Here is a 19,173-nt window from a genome sequence, read left to right on the forward strand (position 1 = left end):
ACCCCAAGGCTCAAGTAGCTGATTTTACTTTTGATCCTGTTTATTGGGTGGATTTGGGTAAATTTTATATATTTTCTTATTTTTATATTAGTGTATAAAATTTGTATTTTGGTCTTGGAAGGAAGCTTTTTTGAGGGTATTTAATCCTATCCCATCCCCAGTATAACAACCCTGCCTGCTGTTTGCAGTCTTCCTGCTTTGCGGGAGTGTTCTGAACCCAAGTCTTCAATATCTTGCAAGTGAATTGCGCTTGTGTTTCTTAACATTTGCCACTTTCCTGACCTGAGTTAATTAAGTATACTACCTAGGCTTGATCTTGGTAGTGATGCCTTTGCCTACATCTTCTTTACCATATACAAATGTAGTTTTAAATGTTAAGCCCAAACATAAGTAGTGATGAATATAGTGATAATGAGGTGATTTTTTATTTTGTTTTGTTTTTTCCTGAGAGTTGTCCTAATGTCACATGGTACCTTAGTAGGTTTTTAAATTTTTCCTAAGAGCTGTCCACAGTAGAAAATAGAAAAAAGAGCAGATGTTTTTCTAAATACGTTGTTTCCCTTACTCAGTAGGAACTGGGGCTTTTTTCTCTTCCTAGATTGTTGGGCTGCACACCAACATTGACTTCTTACTCAAGCTGTCTGGCCACCCAGAGTTTGAAGCTGGGAATGTGCACACTAATTTCATCCCTCAACACCACAAAGACCTGTTACCCAATCGGAAGGCTGCGGCCAAAGAGGTTTTATGCCAGGCAGCTCTGGGTCTCATCTGCAAGGAGAAAGCTCTGACTGATGCTTTCAGACTTCAGACACAAGGTAGCGAATACTTTCCTTTTTCCTCTGCTGGCCAAGTTTTATGAATCATCATTGAACATGATTTCCTTTCTTTGGGCCATTCTTGCCTCCCTTTCTTCTGTCAGTGATTGACACCATTCTCTGCTGGTGTGGTTTTTAGTATGCAGGCGAGCTCTTCACATATCACTCATGCACCCATAAACACTATTTAATCTATTAAATGTTGCTTAACTAATCACTTAACATTATAGATATGGTCTCTTTTCACAAGCATGAGTTCTTCCCTCATCCTATGCTGATTTCTTGTGACTCCTTTTGTTCGCCACTCCTCCTGGCCCATTTTGTGGTACCCTCTGTACCTGCAGCAACTCTCTTTGTCCCAGAGTCTAAAGACACAACACAGGAGACTCAGATTCCCTTGGGTTACCCATGATTTACTGTTGAGTTACTTCTTCCTCTCTTTTTCCGTCCTGTGCTTAAATTTCTGTCTAACTAGAAACTTAGGTACTTCATAGTATCATAGAATCTGAACGCAGGAAGGACCATGGCAGTGATTCATCCTGCCTGTCACACACATGCAGCGCATCCCTGCCTCACTGTTCCCACTAAGTTGTTGCCCAACCTCTTCCTGATTCCTTAGGAAACTGGAAATTCATTACCTCTTAGGGTAGCTTATGGTTTTAGTCAGCTGTCCATTAAAAAGTTCTTCCCTCTAAATCTGAGCTTTCCCAAATTGCTCCATAGTATTTACTCAGGCTAACTCTGACCTTTGGAGCAAACCGATTAAACCGATTTTAAAAATCTAATCTATTTATCTCTTATTATTATTAGGATTATTACATTATCCTATACAGGTTGAGCATCTCAAATCCAAAAATCCAAAATGTGAAATGCTCAAAATTTGAAACCTTTTGAGCACCAACATGACACTCAAAGGAAATACTCATTGGCATATAATGCAAATATTCCGAAGTCTGAAAAAGTTCAATTTCCAAAACACTTCTGTTCTCAAGCATTTCGGATAAAGGATACTGAACGTGTGTTATGATAGGAGCCTCTTATTCGAATCTTTAATTTCTAGATTAATTCAAGATAGTTATATTGAAATTTTAAAATGTACAATATTTTAAAAGCTTAAAACTACGTCTTTGGGAGATTTGTGTGTTCTAGCCTCATTTCGTCCTTTTACGTTGAATGAAAATGCATCTAAATATGCCCCATGTGGTATTCCTGAGCCTGAACTGAACATTTTTAGAAGAGAGTGTCCTCTTACTCTCACCTTCCTTTTTAAAATTTATAGCTGGTACAGATAGGAGCTTTTGGAATAAATTGCTTCAGTTTAGCTGTGCTGCAGCTCCTGGGTGAGTGGTAGAAATTTTGGTGACCTGGAATGCATTTGCCCTGTCAAAAGGGGGTGACCATTGTGCAGTTTATGCCATCAGAGGATGAGCATTCATGCAAATATTCTGATTCTTCAAGAGAAGCTGGGATTTTTCACAGGAAATTTCCAGAGATGTAAATGAAAATATCTATTTAAATGTAAAACAATGAGAAGAACAAAGAAAATACATTTAGGACCTGAGTTTTATGTTTTCTTTTGTAAGGTATAAATTTACTAGGCTTGATACTTATAAATTTGTTATGGAATTCTTAATTTTTTCTAGATCAATTCTCTCCATTTTCATCTAGCAGTGGAAGAAGACTGAATTTCTCTTACACCAGAAACATGACTCTTAGAGATGGTAAAAATAGTAAGTAATGTTTCATTAAAAGAGAAATGTGAGTCATAGAAATGTATCATATTAACCTGAAAAAGAGGATTCAGCCTGGTCATTTTTTTTAAATGCCTACCCTAAACATTGGAAGGAAATATGCCAAAATAATACAATTGGTTGGTTCTGGGTAGTAGAGTTAATGGTATTTGCTTTCCTTCTTTACACTTTTATATACTTTATAAATATTCTAAAAATATATCATAAAATATATGTAGCAAAATAGCTGAAATAAAATATGCCAAAATGTTAGTGAGGTTACCATTGGGTAGTGGAATTTGAGGCAATCTCTTTTTCTCTAATTCTTTGTACTTTGTTTTGCATTTTTTATTTATACTCTAGTAATACAGGGTGTATTATTTTTAAATAAGAAAAACAATATGCAAAACTATATCAGAGAGGGAAGATTACTACTTCTCAAGCAGTGTTTTTGGGTGTTTCAGGTAGAAGTGGGTCACTAAAGCGCTATAATTTGTTGTGTCTTATCACATATAAATTTTTATCTTCACAACAACTTAATGAGGGGGAGTCACTGTTTCTCCCACCTGTGGATGATGAAAGCATGGGTGAAGAGTCACGGAAGTGAAGTAACTTACTGAAGGCCGCGGAGTTGCAGAGCCAGAATTGACACCCACTCTTCTTGATGTTGACTCCCATGCTATTTCCACCACTTCTCCAGTGAAAAATTGATGTTTGATTGCAAACTAATTTGAGAAGGCTCACGTTAGGGACTGATTTATTTTTACCTAAAGTCAGAAAAGGCTGACACTTAAGCCAGAAGGCAGTTTATAAATTTATGGCTGGAGCAATGTACCAGAGGGACCAGAATCCTGTGATAGCTGGGGGCTGTATCCCTTGTGCTGTAGAACAGTTGGCATGGGAAGCCAGATGGGTGCAAAGTCAGAGCTGAGAGTGCTGGATAATCTTGAATGGGAGGTATTATCGAACTGTGACAACTCCAGTACAAAAATGTGCCTCCCAGGTAGAGCAGAATCCTCTTGCTAGCAGATCACAGCATCCTCTTCCTTGGCTGGAGGAGAATTTACTTTTCTTCAGCTCTTTGAAGACATCACACTTCATTCACCAAGTTGATTGGATTACAGCTTTTTAGTTATTTTCAATCCTGAGCCTAGGTGGTCATTACCTTAAGTGCATTAGGTATATCACCAAACCTTCATAAGGAAAGTTTGCAAACATCCCTTACATAGTATCATTCTGCAAATGGTTTACCCATCCATTTTATGCTGATGTGTTTACTTATTTCATCCTAAAAAGCAGTCCCCAAAATCTGGGAGTATTTTGTTCTAGACTCCTATATGCTGAATGTAAATATCAAAAGCAATAAAGTTTCAATGGCCTCTTCAACCTGAATTAAACAGAATTACATGTATGATTGTAATTCATATGAGCCAGCTGTGTGTGTTATTTGGGATGGATCCTCACTAAAGCACCGAGCAATGGTTTGAATTATGCTGCATTTTGGGAAGATTTAAAAAAAGTTTTAATTAAAAAAAATACATAATTGAAAGGCCAATGTGATTGCTGTTCGCTACACCCTTTTGGCAGTATTCTATGAAAATAATCCAGGTCTATGTGTAACAGCCTTCAAAAATGTTATATAGGTGAGTCTTTAAAAAATGCTAATGGACCATGTTAAACTTTCATACTTTATTAAATATTTAAGAGGGTGTTTAAAGTTCTCCTGTGGGGGACAAGATATTGAGGGTAGAGAGAAACAAGTTCAGTTGTCCTATCATAATGTAAAATAATTTAGAGTTTTTCTGACAGTGTCTTCCTATGATTCTACTGGCATTCAAGTCAGTTAAATACTTAACATATTTTATAAATTGAAAGAAAACTGTTCTGGTATAATTGGAGGCATTTTCTCCTAAGAAGAATTAAAGCCTGTTGACATGATTTAGGGTGGAGAAGTTTCATTCATTCATACACTCAGTGCAAAGTTTTTGAAAAAATAGATATGCTGAGTGATGTGGAGAAGAGAAAAAATGTCTTTGTCCCTGTTTTTTTCTCTACAGGAATTTACCATTTGTAAGTGCATACATTGGAAAGTTGGATGACATGGTGGTCAATAGGCAGGCTCTGGAGTTTACATACTTTAGTATTTGACTCTTGTAAACATTTTTATTTTTGTAATCTTTTAAAACAGCTAATAAAGAGGAAAATTACTCAGTCAAAATCCAGGATGAAGGGAGACTCATAATGGTGTTTTATAGGCAGCAGTCTAAATGTTTGGAAGAGAGAGAATTCATCCCGCCTAGTCAGACTCTTCCTAAGGACAGAGGGCATGGTGTGAGCGAGGAGTGGGGTTTCCAAGGTGTGGCTAGGCGCCTGCAGCATGGGGAAGGAGGAGCGTGAGCACAGAGGCACAGCAGGGAAAGCTGGAGGCATGTATGGGGAGTATGAATTGGCCCGTTTTCCCATCTGGTTGGAGCATAGGGCCATCTGTGTAGGAGAATGGTGGGAAATAAGACTGAGAGATTGGGGCCTTCAATACCAGGCCAAGTCTATTAAATGTGGTGGGGACATGCTAGGAAGCATAAGCTGGAAGGCTTGAGACAGGAAGCAGGAAGACCCTGAAGTACCTCCTCAGAGTCAGCCAGGCCTGAGACAAGGGAGAGCAGTGGGAGGAATGGAAAGGAAGAAATGTGTAGGACAAGTATTTAAAGGGAAGAATTTAGCAGCTTTGTTGTGACTAGTGGATGTGAAAAGCAAAGAAGACTGGGGCAAAGATGACAGGTTTTAAACCTGGATGACAAAGAGAATAGTGGTGCCAGTGGCTCTCACAGGTCTGCAGGGGAAGTAGGTGGAGGGAAAGATGATCTGTTGGACCCATCATGTTCATTTTAAGGTGCCAGTGGAGCATCTGGCTGGGAATGACCAATCAGAGTTCTAGAGAAGCAAGATCAGGGCTGGAAACATACTTGAGCTGGCAGCATCAAAATGATGGTTGAAGTATCAGAAGGAGATGAGATGACTTTGACCTATATACTCAACCCCACAAAACTTTTGATTTCCATCTTCTGGGATAGTCTTCAACCAATTCTGTATTTATGTAATACAGGCACACCTCAGAGATACTGCAGATTCAGTTCCAGGCCACTGCAATAAAGCAAATATCAACATAAAGAGAGTCACACAAATTTTTTAGTTTCCCAGTTCATATGGAAGTTATATTTACACTATAGTCTATTAAGTGTGCTATCTCTAAAAACCCAACATACATACCTTAATCTAGAAATACTTCATTACTAAAAAATGCTAATGATTATTTGAGCCTTTATCAAGTCATAATGTTTTTGTTGGTGGAGGGTCTTGCCTCGATATCGGTAACTGCTGACTGATTACAGTGATGGTTGCCAAAGGTTGGAGTGACTGTGACAATTTCTTAAAATAGGAAAATGAAATTTGCTGCATTGATCAACTCTTCCTTTCTCAAAAGATTTCTCTATAGCATGCAATGCTGTTTGATAGCATTTTACCCATTGTAGAACTTCTTTGAAAATTGGAGTTAATCCTCTAAAATCCTGCCCTGCTTTATCAACTAAGTTTATGTAATATTCTGTATCCTCTGTTGTTATTTCATCAATGTTCACAGCATCTTCACCCGGAGTAGATTCTATCTCAAGAAACCACTTTCTTTGCTCATCCATAAGAAGCAATCTTCATCCATTCAGGTTTGATCATGAGATTGCAGTAATTCAGTCACATCTTCATGCCCCACTTCTGATTCTACTTTGCTTGCTATTTCCACATCTGCAGTTCCTTCCTCCACTGAAGTCTTGAACTCGTCAAAGTCATCCTTGAGGATCGGAATCAACTTCTTCCAAACTCTCATTAACACTGATATTTTGACTTCCTCCCATGAATCACAAAAGTTCTTAATGGCATCTAGAATGGTGAATCCTTTCCAGAAGGTTTTCAATTTACTTTGCCTAGATCCATCAGAGAAATCACTTTTTATGCCAACTGTAGCCTTATGAACTGTATTTCTTAAATAATAACACTTAAAAGTCAAAATTACTCCTTGATCTGTGAGCTATAGAATGTATGTTATAGAAGGCATGAAAACAACATTATTTTCCTTATACATCTCATCAGAGCTCTTGGGTGACTAGGTGCGCTGTCAATGAGCAGTAATATTTTGAACGGCATCTTTTTTTCTGAGCAGTAGGTCTCAATAGTGGGCTTAAAATATTCAGTAAACCATGCAGTAAACAGATGTGCTGCCATCCAGGCTTTGTTGTTCCATTTATAGAGCACAAGCAGAGTAGATTTAGTGTCATTCTTAAGGGTCCTAGGATTTTCAGAATGGTAAATGAGCACTGGCTTCAACTTAAAGTCACCAGTTGCATTAGCCCATAACAAGAGAGTAAGCCTGTCTTTTGAAGCTTTGAAGCCAGGCATTGACTTCTCCTCTCTAGCTGTGAAAGTCCTAGATGGCCTCTTCTTCCAATAGAAGCCTATTTTGTCTACAAAGAAAAATCTGTTGTTTAGTGTAGCCACCTTCATCAGTGATCTTAGCTAGATCTTTGGATAACTTGCTGCAGCTTCTGCATCGGCACTTGCTGCCGCTTCATCTTGCACTTCTGTGTTATTGAGATGGCTTCTTTCCTTAAACCTCATGAACCAAACCACTAGCTTCAATTTTTTGTTGTTGTTGTTGTTTTTTGCAGCTTCCTCACCTCTCTCAGCCTTCATAACATTGAAAATAGTTAGGACCTTGATGCAGATTAGACTTTGGCTTAAAGGAATGTTGTGGCTGGTTTGATTTTCTATCCAAACCACTAAAACTTTCTCCATAGCAGCAATAAGGTTGTTTCACTTTCTTATCATTTGTCTGTTCACTACAATAGTGTAGTATTTTTAACTTTCTTCAAGAACTTTTCCTTTTCATTTACAACTTGGCTAATTGTTTTGTACAAGAGTCGTAGCTTTCAGCCTAACTCAGCTTTGGACATGCCTTCCTCACTAAGCTTAATCATCTCTAGCTTTTGATTTAAAGTGAGAGACATGTGACTCTTCCTTTCAGTTGAACATGTAAAGGTCATTGTAGGGTTATTATTTGGCCTAATCTCAATATTTTGTGTCTCAGGGATTAGGAGGCCCTAGGAGAGGGAGAGAGACAGGGGAACGAATGGCTGCTCAAATAGTGGAGCTGTCAGAATACGTACAACATTGATCAATCTTACATGGGCGTGGTTCATGGTACCCCAAAACAATTACAATAGTAACATCAAGGATAACTGATTACAGATCTCCAGAACAGATACAGTAATAATCAAAAAGTTTATAATATTGCAAGAATTACCAAAATGTGACACAGAGACACAAAGTGAGCACATGCTGCTGGGAAAATGGTGCCAATAGACTTGCTTGAAGCAGGATTACCACAAACCTTCAATTTGTAAAAAAGTGCAGTATCTGTGAAGCAAAATAAAGTGAAGCACAATAAAATGAGGTATGCCTGTAACGTGAATATTTCTTATCTGTATAGTCTTACAGCTTATAAAGCACTTTCACGTTTATTTAGTAATTGTTACATTTTAATACCCATTTAATGGCATAGAAAATCAAGGCTCAGAGATTTAATTTAGTCAAAATCACAGAAGTGATCAGATGGCAGATTTTAGTCTTTAACCAAACCAAAACTCTTCTTTTCCAATTCATTGCATGTTCTACTATAACACTGCAGCCTTATTTGTTAAAGGAAAAATATCTAAAATATCCCACAATTTTATAATATCTAAACCTCCATTTTTAAAAGAGAAAAGTTTGAAATGCACCTTTATTGAAAGCTGCCTGACAGATGTATTTCTAAGAAAAAAAAAACGCTCATTTCCAGGGAGTTAAACAATGTTGATATCCCTTTGAATAGCTGGTTGTCTTTAGGTTGAAAGTCAGATTTTGATATTTCAGTTATTGAATAAATGAATGTCTTCTAATTTTTTTCTTTTTTCTCCCCTTTTCTGTAAAGATGTAGCAATAGTTGTAACATATAACCGTGATGGATCATATAGCATGCAGGTAAGCCTTATTGGTTTTGTTCTATAGTTCAGAGCTAAATCTGATCTCTCTCATACTGAATAGGGTCTTTTTTCACTCTCTCATTCCTCTGAAGCATTTGACTATTGTGACTGTAGTTAGGAGAATGTCATGTGCTTTTATTTCAGACCCAATTTGGGGAAATTACTCCCTGTATAGTCTGATTATTTGCTCAGTTTGGCTGAGGTTCCCTGCAGAATAAAAACTTGGCAGAAAGTAATAGCCTTGAATCAGACACTAACAAGCCCCTAAAGTATGTGCATGTATTTATATCAAAATTAGCATTTGTCAAATTTTTGGTCTCAAGACCCTCCCCTGCAAAGAACTTTTGTTTGTGCTAGTTGTAGCGATTGATATTTACCATTTAGAAAATTTAACTCAGAAAATTTTATTTTTTATTATTTTTAAATTCTGGCAAAATACATATAAAATTTACCATTTTAGCCATTTTTAAGTGTACAGCTCAATTGCATTAAATATATTCAAATTGTTGTACAGCCGTCACAATTATCCATCTCCAAAACTTTTTTCATCTTGTGAAACTGAAATTCAGTACCCTTTTAAACAGTAATACAGGAACAGTGCCCATTCCTTCTTCCCCCCAGGCCCCTGAAAGCCACCATTCTATTTTCTGTCTCTATGAATTTGACTACTCTAAGTACCTGATAATAATTTAGTATTTGTCCTTTTGTGACTGGCTTTTTTCACTAATATAATGTCTTCAAGGTTCTTCCATGTTGTAGCACATGTCAGAATTTCCTTACTTTTTAAGGCTAAATAATATTCTATTATATGTATATACAACATATTCTTAATCCATTCATCCATGAGTGGATACTTGGGTTGCTTCCAACTTTTGGGTATTATGAATAATACTGCTGTGAACATGGGTGTACAAATATTTCTTCAAGACAATTTGCAGTCCTTTGGGGTATATATCCAGAAGAATTGCTAGATCATATGGTAATTCTATTTTTAATTTTTTGAGAAACCCTAATACTATCTTCCCTATGAGCTGTACCATTTTACATTCCTACCAGCAGTGTACAAGGGTTCCAACTTTGTCACATCTTTTCCACTGCTTATTATTTTCTGAGTTTTTTTTTTTAATGATAGCCATCTTTATGGGTGTGAAGTGGTATCTCATTATAACTTTGACTTGCATTTCTGAAATGACTAATGATGTTGAGCATCTTTTCATATGTTAATCAGCCATTTGTATATCTTCTTTGGAGAAATAGCTATTGAAGTCCTCTTCCCGTTTTTTAATCTAGTTTTTTTGTTGTTGAATTGTAGGATAAACTGAGAAAATTTTAAAACTTAAGATCATACAATTACACATACCATTAGTCATCAAAGCAATAACATCACATATTTGGTAGCCTCTGGAAAATTCCATGTGTACTTATGAGAGAATAGGGTAAAAAAGGGAAATAACATCTTAGTCTTATTATGAAAATTGTTTGACTTCATGGACTTCCTAAAAGGGTGTTGGGGATCCCAAGGGATCCACAGGTCACACTTTGAGAACCGCTAACTTTCTAATAGTGCTTAATTAAAAGAAGTCCATTACACTGGCAAAATGAAATGCTAAAAAGATTTAAAAAACAGTGTGGGAAATCAACCAAATTCCTATAGTAAGGTACAAATTCAGGAAATAAATCATTTTTAATATGAGCTAAGAGATGTCAAATCCTGCAAAATGGATTTATCAATGATATGCGTTAGACTTCCCAACACTCTAAGGACACATTATTTTTCTTTTTCTTTTTTTTTTTGAGACAGAGTCTCGCTCTGTTGCCCGGGTTAGAGTGAGTGCCGTGGCGTCAGCCCAGCTCACAGCAACCTCAAACTCCTGGGCTCAAGCAATCCTTCTGCCTCAGCATCCCGAGTAGCTGGGACTACAGGCATGTGCCTGACTTCGAGCAATCCACCCGCCTCTGCCTCCCAGAGTGCTAGGATTACAGGCGTGAGCCACCACACCCTGCCGACATATTCTTTTTCTTTCTCTGAGATTCAGGGAAGTCTACATACTTTTGTATGTGACACTTGAAATTCATATTGGTGCCCCTGGTTTGGGACATTTTCTTGTCCTTTGGTAACTGGTAAAGTAAATTGCCAGTTTGTTCTAATCTGCTCATGGAACTACATTCACAGTTTTAGAATGTGCTTTTTTGAGTCTTTAAACAAAACTATTTCCAATCTAACCTTTATGTCCTGAGAATTTCACAAACATTCAAATGGCTGTTTTAGTAGGTTACAAAGCAGAGTAAAATGTCATATTTAACTTAGGATAGATGAGAACTAATGTATAAATATTACAATGTGACCTATTTCACCTTAGCCTACATAATATATTTTAAAAGAATAGCTACAGGACTTTTACACTAACACTGTGGGAATTGAAATGAAGAATATTGAGGGAAGATTTAAATAGATTTTTTGTGGGTAAGGGAAATTTTCTCTTGAGTGTATATGTGAGAAAATATTCTTTAAAACAGAAAAGTTTCATGTCCTTTTATCAGCTTCTTTGAAATATCGAGTGAAATCTGTTTTTTGGCACGTAGTCTCTTAGAGTGAGAAAATTGTGGTCAATCTCCAGCTCATTTATCTTCCTAAGTCATCACTGAAACCCATGAATTGGGTCTACATGTTGATGAGGTAAAAGAAATGACATCTAATTATATGGTTCTGGCTTTTTTCATTATTGACTTTAGCACAGGAAAACTAAATTTGACTTCAGGTAGTCAAAAATGAGTACTGACATGTAATATATGCAAATGAATTTTAATAATTTTGCTTAATTTGATTTATATTTTTATTTCACATTTTTAGTGCTATCTTTATGTTCTGAAATGAACCTTTACCTGTAGCATTATGATGCCAAGGATGTATGTTATATAAGTAATTATTTTCTTTTAATTATCTAAAGTATTATGGTTAAGAATCTTAGGGGAAAAGTTCCTACATGGCTTTTTTTTTTAAAGTATTTTATATGGTACCTTTTGAAACTACTAATAGCAAAGAGTTAATTCTGATTTTATTAATTCTATAGGATTGTTCACTTATTTTAAAGATCTTATTTTTCTGTTTTTTCAGATTGAAGATAAAACTTTCCAAGTCGTCGGTGATCTTTATAATGAGGGAGACTGCACTTACCTGAAATGTTCTATTAATGGAGTTGCTAGTAAGGCTAAGCTCATTATCCTGGAAAACACTATCTACCTATTTTCCATGGTAATGTCTCTTTATAATGTTACTTTTGGGGTTTAGGAGAAGATTGACCAGAGGCATCTCACTGAAAGAGATTATAGAGATCCTGCTTCCTTTGACCACTGCTAGGACTTTTTTCCCTCCATTGTCTTCTCCACTCTGTGTTTCTTTGTCACATTCCTGCTTTCTCTAGTTTTCCTTTCGTCCCTTTTGTTCCTGCAGATTCTCATCGATAGACATATATCCATTTTCTTCCTTGAATTCTGAAGCAAGTCTTTACATTCTCCATGTCAGAGAGTATCTCCTTGCTCAGTGGGTGGTGTTCTCTCAGGGCTTTGATGCCTAAACACTTTTCCCCAACTGCCATCATCCTGACACTTGGAATCCTGGTGATTTTGGAGGAGGTTACCACTGGGAGAAGAGTCTGTGGCCCCGATGTTCCTTGTAGGAAAGGTAGAAGGGCTTAGTGATGTTCTCTTGGCAGTCAAAAGATAGTTGAAGCAGGCTTTGCATGGTTTTGGTTAGGAGCCTTCTGCCCAGTGAGTCTTTAAAGTCCTGCCTGGGCAGAAGGAGGAGCATAGATTATCAAATATACTGTGGCCTCGCAGTGCTTCATGATGAGATGTCTTTAGTATTCTAATAATTAAATGACTGTAGGTGGAGTTGAGGGTGATCCCACTTTACCAGGCATTCCTTTCCACTGTCAATTGTGCTATAAAAACGTGATGGTAGAGGCAACATACTGGAGTGGTGAAAAGCAGGAGTTCTGGAATGTGAAGCTGCTTTGGTTCAAATCCTGGCCCTGCCACTTAGCAGCTGTGTGACCTTGGGCAATTAAACTCTCTGGGCTGCAGTTCCCCTATCTATAAACTAATAATAACAGTACCCACCTCAGTTGTTGTGATGGCTAATGACATGGTATATATCAATGTTAAAAACAGTTCCTGCCATAGACTAAGCTCTTGATGGTGGGATTGCTGCTTAAAAATGGCTCCCTGTTACCGATAGTTATATATTTAATACTTTAATTCTATTAATCCCCTGTGAGACATGTATACCATTACCCCTTTATAATGGGAAACCAGGTCTGAGAGTGGTTTAATAATTTGCTCAAGGTCACAAAACTAGATTAGAACCTGGTATTAATGATGGCTAACATTTAACAAATAACTTGAAAACAATCATTACCTCAGGTATATTAGTAAAAATACAGTGATAGGATCTTGATTCCATTTTCAGTTTGTTTTCTATTTATAGGAAGGGAGTGTTGAGATTGGCATTCCAGTCCCCAAATACTTGTCTTCTGTGAGCTCAGAAGGAACTCAGGGAGGTACCATTGCTCCTATGACCGGAACCATTGAAAAGGTAATCATGGGACACCTGTAGAATAATGTTCAATAAGGCCTAATAGATGGCTTTGTTGAATTTTGTCATATATATACTTTTCCACCTCTAAATCTTGCTCCTTAGGATCTATTATAGATTCAAGTTCTGTGTTAGTCTTCGATGAAAATACCCATTTACCTAATTTGTGGTAGAGACTGCTGCTTTTGAAGGCAGGAATTTACATCAAAGTACAAATAATCTAAATTGTCTTTTAATGATTAAATGGAGCATTCTACAGACATTATCCAAAAAGGCTAGTTTTTAATGTTAAGTCCAACAGCAAGCAATTTTGTCATGAATTTTTTCTTTAACGTACATAATTGCATGTGTGTTAAAATAAAATTTGAAAGGCTGGTATTGGTATTGGTGAAGAAAAATGTGGTTTGGTGTTGATTGCTGTATATGTTCAAAGTTGAGATCCATACTATCTCAATCTGTTTGGGTTGCTATAACAAAATACCATAAACTTGGATGGCTTATAAACAACAGAAATTTATTTCTCACAATTCTGGAAGCTGGAAAATCCAAGATCGAGGCACCAGCAGATTAGGTGTCCTGTGAGAATCTGCTTCCTGGTTTCGTAAACAGCCATCTTTTCTGTGTCCTCATGTAGTGAAAAGGGCAAGGAACCTCTCTCGGGAAAAGGGCACTAATCCCATCTTTGAGAACAGAGCCCTGGTGACCTAATCACCTCCCAAGGCCCCACCTCCAGATACTGTCACCTTTGGGGTTAAGACTTCATATGAATTTAAGAGGGACACAATTTGGACCATAGCACACAAATATGACTTCAAATGGTGATAGATCAGTAGTCTTTTTTTATATACTTGACTATAGTAGAGTCTTCTCAAATACATTTAAATCATAAACATTCAACTATATACTCTTGGAACAAAAAAAAAGAAGAAGAAGAAAATTGCTATTTAAATAGTGTGGGTGATTTCACCCACTGTTCCCCTCTGGAAATATTTACCCCAAAGGGAGTATGAGCTAAGAGACCTGGATCTGCCTTTAACTCACTTGATTTCAGTTCCCACAGGCCTGTCATGGTGTGGGCATCGCTGCACAGGTGTTAGTCTTACATTTAAAGATGCACACTTTCCCCATACCTGGCCGATAAACCTAGGCCATTGATTTCACTGGGCTCTACTAAAGCATCACCTAGGATTGGGTGATTTGTGGGGCTTTCAGGAGTTTACTTTTCACAAATTTGGTCCACAGGATGACTTTAGAACCTGAGTCCATTGTGTGATGTTGCCAAAAATTCCTTGGTAACCATGTTAGCCAAAAAGACAGTGAGACCATGGGAGATATGTGAGTGAATTTATACATGTAAAAAGGAAAATAGAAATATTTTTCTGGAATTGCTATTAAGTTTAATTCTCTCGTGTGAAGACTGTCACACACTTACTACACAGGGCTCTGAAGACCTCAGACACTACCCAGACAACCCCAAGACCATCATCCCTCTACCCTTGTCTATGGTAAAGATATTTAAATGTACTAGTCCTTCCCTGTCAGCGATGTGTCTTATTTGTGCATTCATGAAAAAAGCAAAATGATACCAAGATATATAACGTGTATTCATCTGATTTAAGCAAAACTAAGTGGTTTGTGGGGTGCAGATAGGGAACTGCCCAGTGCTGCCCACTGCCAGCAGTGCCAGCAGTGCCACATGGATCTGTGGGTCTCTGATTTGCATCTGTACGTTTGTCTTTGGCAGACAATACAACCACAGACTCATACTTCTGTTTACACACCAACTCTATGGACCACGAAGGACCTCTGTGTTGTTTTTGTTTTTTAAATAAATTTTTGTGTATATTGGTGGTTTACAACGTGATATGATGGGATACATTTGGATAGTAAACTTGTTACTATTATATAATGAAGCAAATTAACATATCTAGGACCTCTGTGTTTTTAAACATTAACGTGTCACACTGAATCTCTAGGTGTTTGTCAAAGCTGGAGACAAAGTGAAAGCTGGAGATTCTCTAATGGTTATGATCGCCATGAAGATGGAGGTAAGTGAAATCACTAGTTTAGCTGCTAAGTAACTTTGGGAGCTATCAGATCTGATGGTTCTTTTGCCTTATTTTGTAAGTTAATACCATGTTAAATATGAAGAGCTACAGATTGACTAAGCATTAATTATAGGAAACAAAGCTAAACCATCCTTCTTGTAAATATGCTTTAATTTTGTGAAATCACACTTGTCATTTGTGATTCTGAAATTAATGAAATTATTACTAGCTTGGAAACAGGCAGTAACCCAACTGAATGTTAACAGTTGGTATTTTCTAAGGCTGAATGTAGAATGCCAAGCATCAGTATCAGAGTGAAAACCTCTACCAAATTGAATTAGCTATTTAGGTTTTTAGATGGTTGGAAATTGTAGGTCAGTGGTTCTTAGCCGTGGCAGAGTATTACAGACAGTCCCTGACTTACCATGGTTCGGTTTAGGATTTGTCAACTTTACAGTGGTGCAAAAGCCACATGCACTGTTTGCTCATCAACTTACAATGGGTTTATCCTGAGCCAACCCCATCCTAAATCGAGGAAGATCAGTGCAATCCCCTGGGGAGCTTTTAAAAAATGATTTCCCAGACCAGTTAAATTGGGATCTCCAGGAGTAGGGCCCAGTGATCAATAATTTTTAAAAGATTCCCAGGTGAAATTCTAATGTGAAGTCCAAGTTGAGAACTATTAACACTGGCTACACCAGAGCTTCCCAATCATGTCCTTGAATGGTTTGCCAGTATGTCCAAGTATGGACTCCTCTCAACTCCCAAACATACTATAAAATGTTACCATTTTCTCTGTGTGCTGTGATGTAAAAAAAAGAAAAAGGAAAAAAAAAGTTGGAAAGCACTGAGAGACTACAAAACATTGAAACAATGGGCTACATTTTTCTCTTTTCATCTCACTTTCTTCACTGGGTATATACTTTTCATTAGTGTTGCAGCTGCTGTTTGTCATGCCTTGTGTCTCTGCAGCATACCATAAAGGCTCCAAAGGATGGCACAATAAAGAAGGTGTTCTACGGAGAAGGTTCTCAGGCCAACAGACACACTCCGTTAGTGGAGTTCGAGGAGGAAGAATCTGACAAAAGGGAATCAGAATAAATTCCAGCAAAGAAATGAATGGCCGATTAAGCGGTGTCTTATCGCTATTCCCAAAAGAGAAAGTGCCTCCTGCTTTTCTCCAGGTCTTCTAAACAGCAGTTTTACTAAATGATTGTATGATTGTACTAAATCCCTTTCATATTTGAGAATCATGCATTTGGGTCACAAATCAAATAAATTATCTCAAAATATTTCATACTAATAAAGTTGAATTATACTTTTTTATTGGAAGTTAATGTTTGTTTCTGCCTCAAATTTTATACAATGTAGCAACTTTGTCAAAAGAGAAGGATTGGAAGAGAAAAGGTCATTTAACTAAATGAATTACTTTCCAGTTACAATCATGATGAAAGTGGATAGTAACATATTTCAGAGACAGATGCCATAGGGCTAAACTCAACCAAGGTTTTGTTTCAGCAAAGAGTAATTTGGGGAATGTAAAGACACGGATGTTGTTTGAGTCTTTGTGATTAAAAAATTTCTATTTAGACTGCCCCTGCCTTTATTGTATCTTCTAGGCTTGTTTTTTTTAAGTATTATTTATATATATATATATAATATATGATAGAATATATTAATACGTAATATAAATTTTGGGTAAACTTAAAAAATATAATTTTTTTTTTTTTTGAGACAGAGTCTCACTCTGTTGCCCAGGCTAGAGTGAGTGCCGTGGCATCAGCCTAGCTCACAGCAACCTCAAACTCCTGGGCTTAAGCGATCCTCCTGCCTCAGCCTCCCAGGTAGCTGGGACTACAGGCATGTGCCACCATGCCCAGCTAATTTTTTCTCTATATATTTTAGTTGGCCAGATAATTTCTTTCTATTGTTAGTAGAGACGGGGTCTCACTCTTGCTCAGGCTGGTCTCGAACTCCTGACCTTGAGCGATCCACCCGCCTCGGCCTCCCAGAGTGCTAGGATTACAGGCGTGAGCCACCGTGCCCGGCCAAAAAATATAATTTTATAGAAAGAATGGATAAGAGTAGAAAGCTTGACTCTTCTGAATACTTTTTTTTAGAAACACATTTTTCATTATGGGGAAAGAAAACTTTTCAGTTTTATTTCTTTAATTTTGCCTAGATTCTGTGTTACTAACAGATATGTAACCTTCTACATTTTCATATATTCATTGAAGTGTTAAATATTTGTTGAATTGAGTTCTTGCTGAATACATGAGACTATGTTAAATGTTGTGAAGAATACAAAGAAATATAAAAGATGGTCTCTGCACTTTGAGATGCTTATAATTTAATTGGGAAAGTAAAACATAATCATGTCTGCTATGGTTTGAATGTGTCCCCAAATCTCATGTGTTGGAAACTTAATTCCCAAATTCTTATATTGATTGGAGGTGGGGCTTTTGGCTGGTAATTAACATTAGACAGGGTCATCGGGGTGGGGCCCCCATGATGGCACTGGTGGCTTTATAAGAGGAAGCAAGACCTGAATGCTCTTGTTCACACTCTTGCTGTCTTGCCACATGCTGCCCTCCACCATGTTATTATGCAGCAAGAGGACCCTCACCAGCCCTTTGACCTTGAACTTCGTAGCCTCCAGAACAGTAAGAAATAAATTTCTTTTCCTTGTAAGTTACAGAATTGTGGTCTGCAAAGCAGACTAAATCAATGTCAAGTTATATTATGTGGGAAAACATCAAATCCAAAATTAATCTTTCTCCTGGCTTCCATCATCAATGCAGTGGTGAGAAAGGTACAAAATACTAAAGTTGAAAATGCCAGAGTTCCAAAATAAATCTGATTACACAGCTTAGTTAGAATGTCTATTTTTCTAACAAGGCAACATAAAACTCGTATCTCTTAAGATGTGGGTGAAGGTGAAGACTGCTGTCACAACTGGTGCAGAAAGTAGGTATTTTAGGAGCTGGGGGTCAGTGAGAGAGCCCTGTGGGCAAGTGTGATCAGGGTAAGTTTCATAAAGGAGGAGAATCCAGGGGCAGGGATGGGGGTTGGGATTTGTAGACTAGAAATGAGGAAGGATCAGGGCTTCTCAGTTCAAAATGAGCAAGGTATGCTCTATGCCAGGGAACAGATCTGCCCACCTGAAGTGAGGTGGCGGGGCGGGGGGCTTTTGGGTGCCTATGAGAGAGAAGGGGTGGAATTTAGGTGGGCGAGACTAAAACTAGTGTGGACTGTCAGGTTGGGATTTTATCCTACAAGTTGTGCTTACATGGAATTTTTTTTTTTTTTTTTTTAGCAAGGAAAGCAGTGGTATTTTGGGAAAAATTATCTGGCTATTAGAGCCACTTTGAAAAACATTGGCATTATTTCACACAGTTGAACATTTTAAACCCTATAACCTAATATCCCACTTCTAGAAATGCACAAATACACTTGTGCACCAAGAATGTTCATAGCCACATCACCGCAATAGTAAAACATTGGAAACAGTCAGAGTTGGTTGGCAGAACGGAGAAGTGTAGTTTGGACACATGGTGGACTACTATGCAGCAACAAAATAAACTGATTAATAGCATCAGCATGGACGAAAATCTTGGAATTATAATGCTGAGTGAAATAAGCATGTCCCAAAAGACACACACAGTATAGTATAACCTTTACAGACCTCCAAAATCAGCAACGCCAACAATATAGTGTTTAGCACATACATACTTATGATAAAACTATATTCTTTTTAAAAAATGAAATAAAAATCTGAAAGTTAAAGATAGCGATTAGTTCTGGGTATTAGGTAAGGGATTGGAATAAGTGAAGAATACACAGCTACTGTTAATGTTCCAGTTGTTGGGTTGCGTGGTTGGTTGGTTATATTCATTTATAGAATTATGCTTCATAACA

General features: G+C 37.4%; 1 protein-coding gene across 3 annotated transcripts in view; it reads left to right on the forward strand.

The window, feature by feature from the left end:
- The window catches only part of MCCC1 (methylcrotonyl-CoA carboxylase subunit 1), a 58,912-nt gene extending 42,324 nt beyond the window's left edge, over positions 1-16,588 (forward strand). For all 3 annotated transcript variants that reach the window (XM_069472873.1, XM_069472871.1, XM_069472874.1), the window contains 7 exons: positions 599-815; positions 2,459-2,545; positions 8,562-8,611; positions 11,729-11,866; positions 13,100-13,207; positions 15,184-15,255; positions 16,228-16,588. In XM_069472873.1, coding sequence (XP_069328974.1) covers positions 599-815; positions 2,459-2,545; positions 8,562-8,611; positions 11,729-11,866; positions 13,100-13,207; positions 15,184-15,255; positions 16,228-16,356 — 801 coding nt within the window. In that variant the 3' untranslated portion in view covers positions 16,357-16,588. The remainder of the gene's footprint in view (positions 1-598; positions 816-2,458; positions 2,546-8,561; positions 8,612-11,728; positions 11,867-13,099; positions 13,208-15,183; positions 15,256-16,227) is intronic.
- Positions 16,589-19,173: the final 2,585 nt, after the last annotated feature.

The sequence above is a fragment of the Eulemur rufifrons genome, chromosome 7 (assembly GCF_041146395.1).
Source record: "Eulemur rufifrons isolate Redbay chromosome 7, OSU_ERuf_1, whole genome shotgun sequence".
Taxonomy (NCBI): domain Eukaryota; kingdom Metazoa; phylum Chordata; class Mammalia; order Primates; family Lemuridae; genus Eulemur; species Eulemur rufifrons.